Source organism: Denticeps clupeoides, chromosome 2, assembly GCF_900700375.1.
Source record: "Denticeps clupeoides chromosome 2, fDenClu1.1, whole genome shotgun sequence".
NCBI classification, from domain to species: domain Eukaryota; kingdom Metazoa; phylum Chordata; class Actinopteri; order Clupeiformes; family Denticipitidae; genus Denticeps; species Denticeps clupeoides.
Window position 1 is genome coordinate 16,641,863 of NC_041708.1, and position 14,070 is coordinate 16,655,932.

General features: G+C 42.4%; 1 protein-coding gene across 7 annotated transcripts in view; it reads left to right on the plus strand.

Moving 5' to 3' along the window:
• erc2 (ELKS/RAB6-interacting/CAST family member 2) overlaps nt 1-14,070 on the plus strand; it is a 46,990-nt gene that overhangs the window by 6,341 nt on the left and 26,579 nt on the right. For 5 of the 7 annotated variants that reach the window (XM_028965524.1, XM_028965527.1, XM_028965533.1 and 2 more), the window contains exons 3-5: nt 9,713-9,736; nt 10,727-11,167; nt 11,633-11,707. In XM_028965524.1, coding sequence (XP_028821357.1) covers nt 9,713-9,736; nt 10,727-11,167; nt 11,633-11,707 — 540 coding nt within the window. The remainder of the gene's footprint in view (nt 1-9,712; nt 9,737-10,726; nt 11,168-11,632; nt 11,708-14,070) is intronic. The other 2 variants (XM_028965525.1, XM_028965548.1) reach the window with 1 other exon arrangement.

The window sequence follows — 14,070 nt, forward strand, 5'->3', positions numbered from 1 at the left end:
TGCCAACGTGCGTTTAGGACACACACCTGGGATTGTGCATGCAGGCCAGTGTGAGTGAGTCAGTCTGGTCAGGTGACCCCCCTCTGGCTCTTTAACAGCTTCAGACAGGCGGCACATTACTCAGCGCAGCAGACACCAGTCACTCCTCCAAGTCTCAAGGTTACAGTGCTGGCCTGTAAATGTGTGATTTAAAGGTTGCACAGTGCATTAAGTAATAATGGTGGACGCGCACTCAGGTGCCACTGTGAATTTTGTATATTTGGAATTTTGGGCATCGTCTGCATTTTAGTCAGACACAAAAATGTATGCACAACCATTTTGACAGCGTGAACACACCCATATCCAGAACCTGGCATCACATGTCATGTCATGTTCTTGTTGGCTGAAGTAGAGTGGTGCATGGTATATCAACGAAGAGCCGCAATGTGTAATTATAAGTGTTATTGTATATAAGGACATGAAAGTATCTGGGATACTACAATGGTTGCATCTTTGCATCTTCAGCCTTGAAACAATATCAGTGCTTCACACCGTTAATTAGTGTCATTTCAATTAATTTCACTGGGATTTCACACAATATTTTGAAGGAAATTAAACATTGACCATTTGTAGCATGTTGAACCTGGTATATCAATGTTTGATGCCAACTAGGGATACTTTATTATCAACCGGTAATAATTGCAACTGGAACTGGTACTCTATTCTTTATTACACTCTATTAAGCCCAATGACCTACAATGGGTTTAAAGAGGAACCAGAGAGAGATGAAGAGTACAGGGCGACAACAGTGAACCCTGTCATTTGCCTCTGATGTGGAGTACAGGAATGTGAGGCGATGATGGGTATACATTCTGCATTCAACTCATCTCAATTCACCCCCGAATAGATCATCTGTAAGGTGAACTCTATTATAAATGAATTAACCATTTGGCAACAAATGAAAGAGCAACAAAGGCAGTGCTCCCAGTTAACTCGTCAGTATCATTTAATAGTAGTTTCTCCTTTAACTTCCTGGGGATGGAATATTTTTTCTACTGCACCATGCAGGGGACAAGACACATTTGAAGAGTGCAGTCTGCAGTCATGAATGTGACTCTATAATATGTCTAATTTCCCAGAGTTTTCATGTGCCAGCGCTCCAGTATAAAAGTCTGAACATGCTTCTTCCTCAATCCAGCGCCTTGTCCCTGTTAATTATGTTTTGCTCTGATGTCGTAAATGATTGTTATCTCCCTGGAGGTGCACTTTAATAAATTAATTGGGTCTGCTGGCTGGAGCAGCTGCGCCTTGCCATTGCTATAATTGCTTGTTTGTACCCTGATTCATAGACGAGCGCTCAACAGCGTCACTGTGGGTGGATGAACTGGCTTGATTGGCTGAAGATCATTGCTTGATTAGCTTTACAGTATTTGAGGCCTGACTCTATGTAATATGGAGTCACCAGCTGTTTTTTTTCTGTGTTCTGCTTGAAAGATAGGCTTTAAAGGACAAGTCACCCTACTGGCCACCAACTGGAAATAATCTCTGGGTTTTAAATGTATGCCTCAATGAGATGGCCCATTCACCTGGAGAAACATAGACTCCACCTGGGGATTCAGGACCTCCACAGTCCTTCACTGGGTTACTGACTATAGAAAATTGTCATGGACGCGGTCCCACCACCTGGCCCCCAGGGGGCAGACAACAACGATGGCGACACGGAAACGAAGGAGAACGGGGTCAACGCCCTGAATAAAAGCCTGGCAGCCATCTTGGCTGCTGCCCGCTCATTGAGATTGTTTTGTTGATGCAAGCCTTCCAAAGTTGATAACCTTACTGGGGCAGTGGTGGCCTAGCAGTTAAGGAAGCGGCCCCATAATCAGAAGGTTGCCGGTTCGATTCCCTATCTGCCAAGGTGCCACTGAGGTGTCACTGAGCAAAGCACCGTCCCCACGCACTGCTCCCCGGGCACCTGTAATGACTGCCCACTGCTCACTCAGGGTGATGGGTTAAATGCAGAGGACAAATTTCACTGTGTGCACCGTGTGCTGTGCTGCTGTGTATCACATGTGACAATCACCTCACTTTTCACTTTACTGAATTTTGACATCAGCCAGCAACTGCTCCAGATTCCTTGGCATTCGCTCCCACTCCCACGTGCGTCCCTGAACTCCGACGGTGACAAAAACAACTACATGAAGGAAGGACCCAGTGTTTCCCAGCAGAACATTCAAGCATTACACTGCCTCCACACTGCCTTCTTCCCATAATGCATCCTGGTGCCACACCCAACCATCCACATGACGTAAAAGATACTTAGTGCCACCGCTGACATTGTGTGTTCTCACATCTCTTTTTGTGAACCAGCGTGACTTTTCAGTGAACCCGTACTGTGAGCCTCGTTTTTCGTGGACTGGAAGGTCCTAACTATTGCAGACTAGGAACAACCCACAACAACTGCTGTAAGGTGGTGGACAGACAGAACACTGTTGCTGGTACAGAGCAGTGAGGTTGGTCGAAGTAACAAGTTGCTTATTATTCCTGAATAAGAACCCTAACAACGGTGTATGGTTGTACTGACTGATTTGTTTCATGTTGTAGTGATGAGGCATGCTGGTGTGAATTTTTGGTTCCTGTTGCCAGTGAGCAGGTCGCTGTCATTGATTGCTTACAGCCTCATATGGAGGCAGACTAAATGTATCAGGCTCCCCTAGATCTTGCTCACGCTGTCCAGCCCCCAACTGAAAGACCACCCATTCGAAACAGATTCAGTTCTCTCTCTCCTTTCAGCTGGTCCTCTGGATGTCAGATGTAGTGGCAGTCTATTTTTTACTGTGTTTGGATGCTGATGATGCTGTTACTTGTGTGTTGATGAGAATGTGGCTGTTGCTTTAGGAAGACACAATCTGTCTTCGGGGGGGGGGGCTTACTCTATGGCTCATCATTTTTCACCAACTACGTCCTGGCCAGGCCCCAGACGATGTGATTCCTCACTCCAAACTGTTCTCTACAGTTGTCATAACGGCTTGCTCGACTCTGCCAGACTTTTTATTCTTCTTAGCATAGCATGAAACAGCAGGGGAGACCAGGCATGAACAAAGGCCTGAGAGGACAAGAGCAGAACATTTAGAGCAGGATATAAGAGGAGATGAAAATAGATCTGCAACCATATTTCAGTTCACAGTGTAAAACGGTATTCATAATTCATCGTATTCCATTAGGAATTAATTAAATCATGCATTTATAATGAGCCTAAATACAATTTCTCATTTATTTCATATTTGTGTCATATTAATTAACAAGATTTATAAGGTTAACCAGGTTGATATCCAGTATGACATCCTGCACAATTTTACTTAATAAAGGACTTTCATGACACAAGGGAAAGTGAGTGAGAAGGGGTTTCCGACTTGCTGTGGAATTTTATTTTACATTTAATAATAGCGCAACTTGTTATCATGCTTGTTATATTCAGCAACAGAAATAGGATAGTGTTGGTGTTATTTTTTTCTTTGGTGTTAGATTGGTGTTATTTTTTCCACACAGCTCCATGAACCAGTTTTTATTGACTTAAAGTTGTGCCAAAATGAACTACAACTCCCTTTCTTTCAGTTTGTGCACAAGCATAAGCATAAATAGTTGCATACACACTGTCGGCAGAGCAGTGAAGGAAATTCCAGCTCTTTTAAGCTCGACTCACTTAAAGAGCCAGCTCTTTCAGCCCCCAAGTGGCTCTTTAGATATGTTGGTGCTTCAATTAATTTATGTAAAATTAATAATTAATAATGTAAAATTGTATAAAAACAATTTGAGAAAAAGAATTTTTCTCACTGCACTGATGGATGTAAAGTTTTCATGTTTTGCTGTACCTATACTATCAATGTAATTGAAATGAATCCAAACTTTACTCCATTTCCTGCTGTCAGTCATTTTGTCGCATGCATCACCTTCCCCCTGTTTCTATGCATGCAATTGCAGTATTTGTCTACCTTATTTCTTTGTCCGACTTCAGCCGGGGCTGCAAAACGTCACCACTCGTCACCATATCACATGATACAAATACAATTAAGACGAAAGACAGATTTAAGACTTAAAGACCACACGCATTGTATAGTTGGCCAATCCCATAGGGTTACATTTACATTTACAGCATTTTATCAGATGCCCTTATCCAAAGTCCCCCTGGAGCAACTTAGGGTTAAGTGTCTTGCTCAGGGACACAATGGTACTAAGCAGGATTTGAACCTGGGTCTTCTGGTTCATAGGCGAGTGTGTTACCCACTAGGCTACTACCACCCATAGGGTATGAGAAAAGAAAAAACGCAACTCTCTCTGACTCTGGCTCACAAGCAGGAGCCGGCTCCGAACATTCACTTCAAAGAGCCGGCTCCAAGAGCTGATTCGTTCGCTACCGACACATCACTATGGCAGAATGGTGGTGATGAGAGCAGCCACTGTCAACTGTTATTGGTAAAACCGAGATGACTATTGGTCAAATTTGTTGAAAGCAATTGGACAAAAATGATGTATTTTGGGAAGAACCAATTGTCAAGAATTGGAATTTAGGGGTGATAAAAATCAGAACATATCAGAAAATGGCATTGCTGCTCATGCTGTGATGTGCTGCATGTAGTCTGTGTGTGTGCTGTAATGCAGGTTAAACACCCATATGCATATTGCACTTTAATGCTTAGGGTCCCAATGTTATCTACCGATACCTGTGTTGTACAGATTATCTTTACATAGCCACAGTCAATATTCAAACAACAAGAAGAAGTGAAATTCTGACTGGATGCTCTGAATATGCTCCTAATAAAATCATGCTATCTGAGGTTTGCAATTGTAGTTTTTATATTAGGTTGTAGCTTTTATATTAGGTCTGGGGTAAAGCGCGGATTGCATCAATGTCATCAGTTGCGTTTACTCAAAAAATACGTATATGCTAGATGTGCACGTCAATGCATTGGACACGAAACAAAGATGGTGGTGCACTGAATAGCAGCAACACAAGTGCCTCTGAGTTTCAATAGTGAAAGAAAGGCGCTCATTCCACAAAGATGTGGGAGTACTTCCATATCACCAGTGTGCGGGAAGTTGTCCACTAGTGCGAATAGGCATGTAAAGACACCCATGACTTGACGAATGTTTAAGCAACTGAAAAACCCATCTGATTTTTTCAGGCTTCTGTTGGTTCTCTGTGTAATATATTTATATATATCGTCACCTTCTTAAGATATTCACAGCAAATACTGCCAAAATGTACTTTTTTTTGCCTAAATCATCTTCTCATGGTGCTGGACACATGGTAAAAACAACTGCATCCTCAGATTAGTTGATACATTAAATAACATGACTTTGTGACTTCAGCAATAAAACATTTTGAAGTTTTTTTGTGTTTCCTGAAAAAATGTTTTCAACATGATTGTTAAATTCTGTTGGTTCAAGAATGACACCATAGTGGGCTGCTGGCTTCCATTGCTGATTTGTTTTCATTTTCGTATTCAAGCCCCCAATTAATGTTTTTCATTTAGATATGAAAATGTGAATGTTTCGATTGCTATATTAGTGAATTCATGTGGAAATAATCGAGAATCAGATCAAATCAAATCAAAGTGATTTGGGAATTAATCGACGCAGCATAAAAAAAATAACTAGAGGAAAATTTTTAACTATGCTAAGATTAACTATACTGAAATGGACTATCAATTTAGTAGAATAGGTAATGCAAAATAAAAAAGTCTGAGTTCTCAAAATATTGTTTAAGTTTTGTTAACTCTGTCTAAAACAAATCTTCATAGTTTTCTTTTGGCTGCTCCCATGAGGGGTCGCCACAGTGGATCAACTGCATGAACAACATAAATGGATGACAACATTAAATGCAAAAGAGCATATAATTGATTCAGTTGTAAAAATGTATTTTAAAATTAAAATGTACATCAGGTTAAATTGGACTGCAATTATTAAAATGCTTGTGAATTGTACTATGATAATGAAATAAAAAGTTGCAGTGAATCCAGGCCTGTCAACACATGCAGTACCATCACTTGACATACAAATTTGTTAAATGACAGGCAATTAGCTCTTGTTCCATGAAAGTGCGGACAATATTTTGATTTTTGTGTGAGCATCTCATCTTTTGCACTTTCTAAAGAACCTGTGCAGGAAAATGTGACCCTTTCATGTTTAATTGAGGGACTGGTTAATCAGCCTTTATCAAGTTTAATCAATACAATCGTACTTTATTTAAATGTATTTCTGGCCTGTTAGATTCTATCCCAGTCAAATGAAAACACCGTCTGACCTTCAGCAGGTGTCATGTTGTTGGGGTGCCAGTGTCACCCTGCTGTATGATCAGTGTTGTTCGAAAATGTCCTCTAAATCACTCCCCACCTGCAAACCTTTATCACCTTTTTCCTTCTGGCTGCAGCTACATATTCATATCCTCCGCTTGGTGCTCTGACTGCTCGTCTCGAAGATTAATCGCCCAAGTTGGCACATTCACAGATTTCCCTTTAAATTCAATGTGAAATGAAAGGCAGAATTCTCCAAGCACAGGGCTGGGAAAACATTAAAGCTGACATCTGTGTTCCAATGTGTTTTATTTTTAAAAATGGGATTGTCATTGTGAAACACAGCACAGCACATGGTGACACAATGAAATGCGTCTTCTGCTTTTAACCCATCACCCTTGGTGAGCAGTGTGCACCCATGAAAGGCCCGCTTACGGGTCCGCTTCCTTAACCGCTAGGCCACCACTGCCCCAATGGTCTTCTTTTGTCCTTCAAAGCCCTCTGCGTTATCCACAGAGAAATAGATGTGTTTTCATTCCCCTCCCAAAATGCCATTTTTATGTGCAGTAACCCTCACCATGTTTCAATAAACATTCTACATCATTTCAGTTAATAATCATTCCCATAACATGTTTTTATTCTGGATTAATGAATTTTGTATTTCAGTAATGAATACTTCAATGTAATTTGCAGTTTAGATGTGAAAACGTATTAAAATAAAAGTCTGTGGAGGTAAGTTCAATCATGATTTTCCGATCATGATTAGAGCTTCTCATCTGAAGGAACCTTCTTGGAGCACAGCGATCCACCCAGTCCACAGAGTGATGTCCCCTGTTGGCAGCAGCACCAGCTCCTCCAGCTGCCACCAAGCCTTGCAAGCTGATCACAGAACCTATAGATCCCCTAGCTATAGTAAGACAAGTAACACAAGTAACACAAACACAGGAATATCTAGAAAGCTTTGTGTAAAACTCCTGTGATTTGTTGCTAGACTGTTTTTAGGAAAGGGTCACCAATAAAACTACAGCCTGGGGCTGTTGCACCTCTGGACTTCAGGGTTTGTATTGCTGCATTTGTCTGGTGGAAGCAGTTTGACCTGCTGTGCATTTCAACTCATTTTCAAAAGTGGCGGCTGGGTACAGGATGATGAACAACTGTTGCTCCATTTTTGTTGTTTCTTCCAAGCAACTCCACTATTCTGTCTGGCCATTTACTGTTGGTTTGAATAATTGTCATTGTCACCTATATTCATCATGATGTTGGTGTTGGAATATGGGTATTTTTCTGTGTGTGTGTCATGCTGAGAGGCTTGTGGCACATGTGCAGACATGGCTGGAGAGTGAGGAGAGTTCAGGGGGCTGTGGCTGGAGGAGTGAGGATGCTTTGTGTGGCGTAGGCAGGGAGGAGACGTGCTGGAACTGGTGAGAAGAAGGAGGCAGCAACTGTACCGTGGTCTGTCAGGGCTTGTTCGGAGCAGTCAGGTTTGGTGTCATTGGAAAAGGGTCAGTACCAGATCGGGGCGTCAGTCCGATGGGACGCGCAGACAAGGAATCTGGGGACAGGCGATAAGATGGCAACATGATCTAATCAGTCAAAGCGGTAATCCAAAAGGAAAGGTCAAGGTAACAGAAACTGGGTCGAGGGCAAAGGCAATCCGAGCACACAGGGAAACGAAGGCAATGGGAGCGAGAATGGGACGAAGAATTAACTAACAAGCAACAACCAAGATGGCTGCCTGCTCTTTGTACAGTACACTGACCACTGCTCACCACTGTACTTCCCCGCGTCTGCGGGGTCGGCCGAGGAGCGGGAACTGTGACAAGAGTATCTGGCTGCATTCACTGTGAAGTGTGGAGCTGCACAGTAGCTGGAAACACGTGACCTCCAAAGTAGGCAGACTTCATTCATGGATTTGGTTATGGTTAGGTTTGGGGATAGGGTAAGGTCAGTGGTGAGGTTAGGTGTGGAGGTCACGTGTATAATCATATATTTTTTATTCTACACAGAATTCTACTCAATATCTACATTTCTAACATGCATGTATATTTATTATACGTATATCTCTATGTGAATATACATTTAGAGACATTTACACAATGAAGATTGTGTTGTTAGCATGATGTCTCCAGCTACAGATCTGTCTGCTGTTGGTGATCCAGGTCTCACAGTGTCACTTACAGCTTGGGAGGGGAGCGTAAGAGAAGCCCTCTCCCGAGACGGACGCCGCCAAAGCGGCCGAAAATATCAGCTGAGTCATGAGTGGCAGATAACTGAGGTGCATCCAGTAAACTGCAAGCCTGGAGGAAACGGGCGAGAAGACCTTAGTGGCTGTAGGAAAAAAAAGTCTAATTATGCAAATGGAATCATTGGACTGCTTCCTCCAATTCATTTCAGACACGAGGGAATATTGATTAACGCAGAGAGAGAGAAGGAAGAGAAAAACAGAAGCTTTCTCCATATGAGTGGATGTGACCCTTGGTAAAAATGAGTCAAAAGCACTAATGAAGACTGATTAATTAGCTTCAGAATCTGGCTTTGCTCATGACCCCCTCTGCGCTTTACGTATGTATCTAATAATGTGGCACACAAACCGCCGCTGCACCATCAGCTCAAATGTCTCTCAACGTCATGACACACACGGTCACATGACATTTATGTTGGGTGTAGCCTTGATGAATAATTTATGCATCTTAATGCAAATGTGTGTGTGTGTGTGTGTGTGTGTGTGTGTGTGGCAGCAGTTGAATGGCCTAAAAGTAACGTGCTTATGTAAGATGCGCTGATGCCCACAGAGCTGGAAGTAAGACGTGCCGGCACATTCCAGCAGAAAAGCGCACAACGCATACAATGAGAGGGTGCTGCTGCCCTCTGTTGGTGGGAAGGCCTCAGAATGATCCTACATGCCACACAGGTTGTCCTTCATCTTCTTCAGGTTCCATTCAACAAGACAGGATGGAACAGAGAGGCTGTTGACCGCTGAGACTTTCAGATGCTCCTAGAACAGGCTTGTAGGATTAGGTGTCCATAAATGATCTGCTATTTTATTCTCCACCCCCAGTCACCAGATCCTTCTGTGGGAGGCAGTGAAAAGATTGAAATGTAGATTGAATGAAGCGCTGAGGAAGACAGATGACTGGGCTAAATCAGGAGATGAGTTTTGTTTTATGTATGAGGGAGCATGAATCTCAGCTCTGCCTGAGACCCGTGACATCAACCTGCTCTCATCCTGAATGATCTCTCACGAGTCCATTTCTTACTGCTATATTGTTCTGTTTGTGTGTGCGTTATGTGTGTGTGTAATGAACTCTTGAATGAATTCTTCTCATCACTGTCCCATTGTGCTCTTCTTTCTGAACTCATGCATCTGTTGCTTTTTTTTTGTTTGACACTGTGCTTTCCATCCACTCTTCCTGTTTCGCTGTTTCTGCCTGCACGGTCGGCAGCTGCTGGACGCCAGGAGAACTAAGGTTTGTGGCTATGTTTGCAACTGCGGCTTGTGTGCACAACATAGATGCCATAGTGAGTGTGTGACGTACATGTGGTCTCCTTTCTCCTAAAAATATACTTCTGCATAGACATTACTTTTTTTTTTTTGTCAGTACTAGAATAACCTTCAACACATAGGTTTGCATTTTCCCAGTGCTAGTGTTTGATAAGGACATATTAAGATATGCAGACACTGGGAACTAACCTAACCATGGGTGCACGTGACTCATGACCCAAGACTGAGTCTTATTTAGCACCAGAAACCTACACCGTTGGCTGTTTACGTGTTTCCCCTTCTTCCTGTCTCTTCTTCACCGTAGCACAATAATAGATGGCTATTATTTCCCCCTTTAACTGGGAAGTCCCTCTCCTCTCCCTGCACGCACTTTCCTCACTCCCACTGTCTGGGCAGCTTCTCGCACTGTCATTGCTTCTCTAGCGTGTGCCGAAGCTCCTCGCTCAGGCAGGGGTGAAGTAGAAATGAAGCAACGGCTTTATTGGTTCACTTCATGCCTGATTCAGATGAATAGGGCCTAAACTGCGGCTGATCTCAGTCGAGCAGCTTTCTGCCTCTTCTCCTTGTCTACATTTGGTAGCAAATGGAGTCAATTATATTTCTTGGACTGCATTAGACCCACATTTGTGCAGCTCTGGTAACAGAAATAAAATGTACCTGTCTGTGACCGTGAGTGGATATGTTGGAGTCATCACCATTTAAAGTCATACTTCAGTCTTTCAGTCATTGTGAGGATTTGGGCTTTAGCTGAAGGGTCGTAGATGTGAAGAATCAGACTGGACTTACTTTGTACTCCTGAGACTGGCTGCACCAATCCACTGAAGGAACCTCAGACATCAAAGTGAACAATGTTACTGCAGTTACAGTGTAATTACAGTAACCATGTAGCCACGGTAACCCCAGTACTTCTACAGATGCATACTGATTAATTTCCATCTCATCCATTACCTTGTAGCACCTTCAGATGACAATCCAGGCCTTGCAGGATGAGCTACGCACCCAGAGGGACCTCAACCACCTTCTCCAGCAAGAGAGCAGCAACCGTGTGGGTCTTAGCGGGGACCACTTCACCACCATTGAGCTGACGGAGGAGAACTTCCGCCGTCTGCAAGCTGAGCATGACCGGCAGGCCAAGGAACTCTTCTTGCTGCGGAAGACACTGGAGGAAATGGAGCTACGAATTGAGACGCAGAAACAGACACTTGGTGCACGAGATGAGTCTATCAAGAAGCTGCTGGAGATGCTGCAGAGTAAGGGACTGCCATCTGCTGGCGGGAGGGCTTCAGAAGAGGAAGAGCAGGAAAGGGCCCGTCGCATTGCAGAGGCAGAGGCCCAGCTCAGCCATCTAGAGGTCATCCTGGACCAGAAGGAGAAGGAGAACATCCATCTGAGAGAGGTAGGGAATGGGAGATAAGTGTTCTGTGTTTTTATTATTTGCTGGATTGGCCTATAATGCTACATGCTGCCAGAAAGAAACACACATATACAACATGGGTGGGGTGGTAGTAGCCTAGGGGCTAACACACCTGCCTATGAACCAGAAGTCACAGGTTCAAACCCCACTTATTACTATTTTGTCCCTGAGCAAGACACTGAACCCTGAGTGTCTACAGGTGGACTGTCCCTCTAACAACAGGATAATAATAAATGAAATGAAATATGATTGTAATTTACACAATAATATCTATCAACTACACAAGCCACATAACAATAAACATAAGTGCTGACAATGAAATCTGATAATAATCAATATAATATAGGGAATAAATATAGACACTATTATAGTATCTTTAGAGTGGGATTATGATTTGAAATGCATAGTTATTTGAACCTAAATGAAACATTACATTTGATCCTATAGGAGCTTCACCGCAGAAATCAGCTCCACCAGGACCCAGGCAAAACAAAAGCCCTGCAGACCATAATAGAAATGAAGGTGAGTTACCTACTGCCCACATGTTGAAGTAGAATCCATGTGGATGGAGCACTTTAGTTTCTACACACATTTCCAATTCAGTTGATGAGCCCTGTTTTCAAAATGTTGTGTGGATCTTGTTTGCTTGTGTATATAATTCGATTCAAACATGAGATAACTACATGGTAGTATTCTGGAAGAAGAGAAACAAACTTACTCACTTGTTGGTGTGTCATTATTTCTGTCTTTTATTATGTTTTTTTTTTTATAAATGGATTTTACTACCTCATTCTGGACAAAATAAACTGCCTCCTGTGCCCACATCACATGTGCGAAGTAGCACCAAAACTCATTAAGTAACAAAAGATATATGTATATTACTGCCTGGACCATGACGTACTGTTTCATATATTTAAAATATAAATATGAAGCAGTATGTCATGGTCATTTCATGTTTTTATATCTATATTATATATATATATACATGACTTGCAATGCAAAGCTTAAGATCTTCAAAGTATGGTTCTATAAGTTTTGGTTTTTGTATTTAAACCCCACCGATCCCAGCAGTTATAGTGGTTCTCGAGCTTCTCGCTCGAATGGTGAGGAAAGCCATTCCCAGAAGGGTTCTTGCTGATTTTTTCCACCTTTGGCAGTAGAATGACATTCTGACAGGAATCACTCCATCATGTTTCTAACACTGGTTCAATATAAACAGCCAATCTGGCACTAAGTGCAGCGCTATATTTGTTACAGGTGTAGGTCTAAGCTGTCCTTGTGATTTACAGTGGGGCAAAAAGGGAATTTGTCAGCCACTGATTGTGCAAGTTCTTCCACTTAAAAATATGAGAGAGGTCTGTAATTTTCATCATTGCTACACTTCAAGAGACAGAATGTAAAAAAATAACATTGTATGATTTTGAAGAATTGTATAATGGTGCAGAAGATAAGTATTTAGAACCTACAAACAAGCAAGATTTCTGGCCCCCATAGATCTGTTACTTCTTCCCCCATAGATCTGTTACTTCTTCTATCCTTCACTCGTTACCTGTTTTAGGTGTCTTTTATCTGTATAAAAGACACCTGTCCACATCAAACAATCAGACTCCAACCTCCATGATGGCCAAGACCAGAGACCTGTCTAAGGACACCAAGGACATGATTGTACACCTGCACCAGCCTGGCATGAACCAATCTACAATAGGCAAGCAGCTTGGTGAGAAGCGATTAACTGTTACAGCAATTACTAGAAAAATGGAACCGCTGACAATCTCCCTCGACCTGGGGCTCCATGCAAGATCTCACCTCTTCGGGTACAAATGATCTTGTGAATGGTGAGGAAAGCCATATCCAGAATTGCATGGGGGAATGAAGAGACCTGGGACCCACAGTAACAAATGTTACTATTAGTAACACTACATTGTCATGGATTAAAATCCTGCAGCATTTATGACAGCACACACTGAAAAAAGTGAACACTAGCTAAATTTAGTAATCTGTCACACTTAATATTTTAGCATTGACATAATGTGTATAAACCAATCAAACCTGCTGTAACCTGTTTATTTACATTACGCCAATATGCTAAAATATTCGGTGTGACAGATTACTTCCATTTTTTTTTAAGTTTAGCCAGTGTTAACCAGTGTTAACCAGGCCCATCTAAAGTTTCCAGAGATCAACTAGATGATCCAGAGGAGGATTGGGAGAATTTCATGTCCAATGAGACCAAAATAAAACCTTTTAGGCAAAAGCCTTCTTCCATCAGTAAGAGCATTGAAGATGAAATGGCTGAATCTTCCAGTATGACAATGATCTTAAACACACTGCCCTGGCAATGAAGGAGTGGCTATGTAAAAAGCATTGCGAGGTTCTGGAGTGGCCTAACCAGTCTCCAGACCTCAATCCAATAGAGAATCTGTATTCAGCAACGGCCCCAAAACATCACAGCACTTGTAAAGATCTGCATGGAAGTATGGGCTAGAATACCAGCTACAGTGTGTGCAGACCTGGTGAAGACCTACAAGAAACATTTGACCTCTGTCATTGGCAACCAAGGTTACATTACAAACTAAAAGTTACCCATTGAAGGGGCAATGGGTGGCCTAGTGGTTAAGGAAGAAGGTTCAGAAGGTTGCCAGTTCGAATCCTGGCCGCCAAAGGTGCCACTGAACAAATCACCGTCGCCACACACTGCTCCCTGGGCGTCTTTCATGGCTGCCCACTGCTGACTAAGGGGGATGGGTTAAATGCAGAGAAGCAATTTCCTTCGGGATTAAAAAAGTATAACAAAGTATTGAGGTGAATTTTTGATATTGACCAAATACTTGCACCTTTATTCAAATAAATTCTTTAAAAAATCATGCAATGTGATTTTCCTGGAT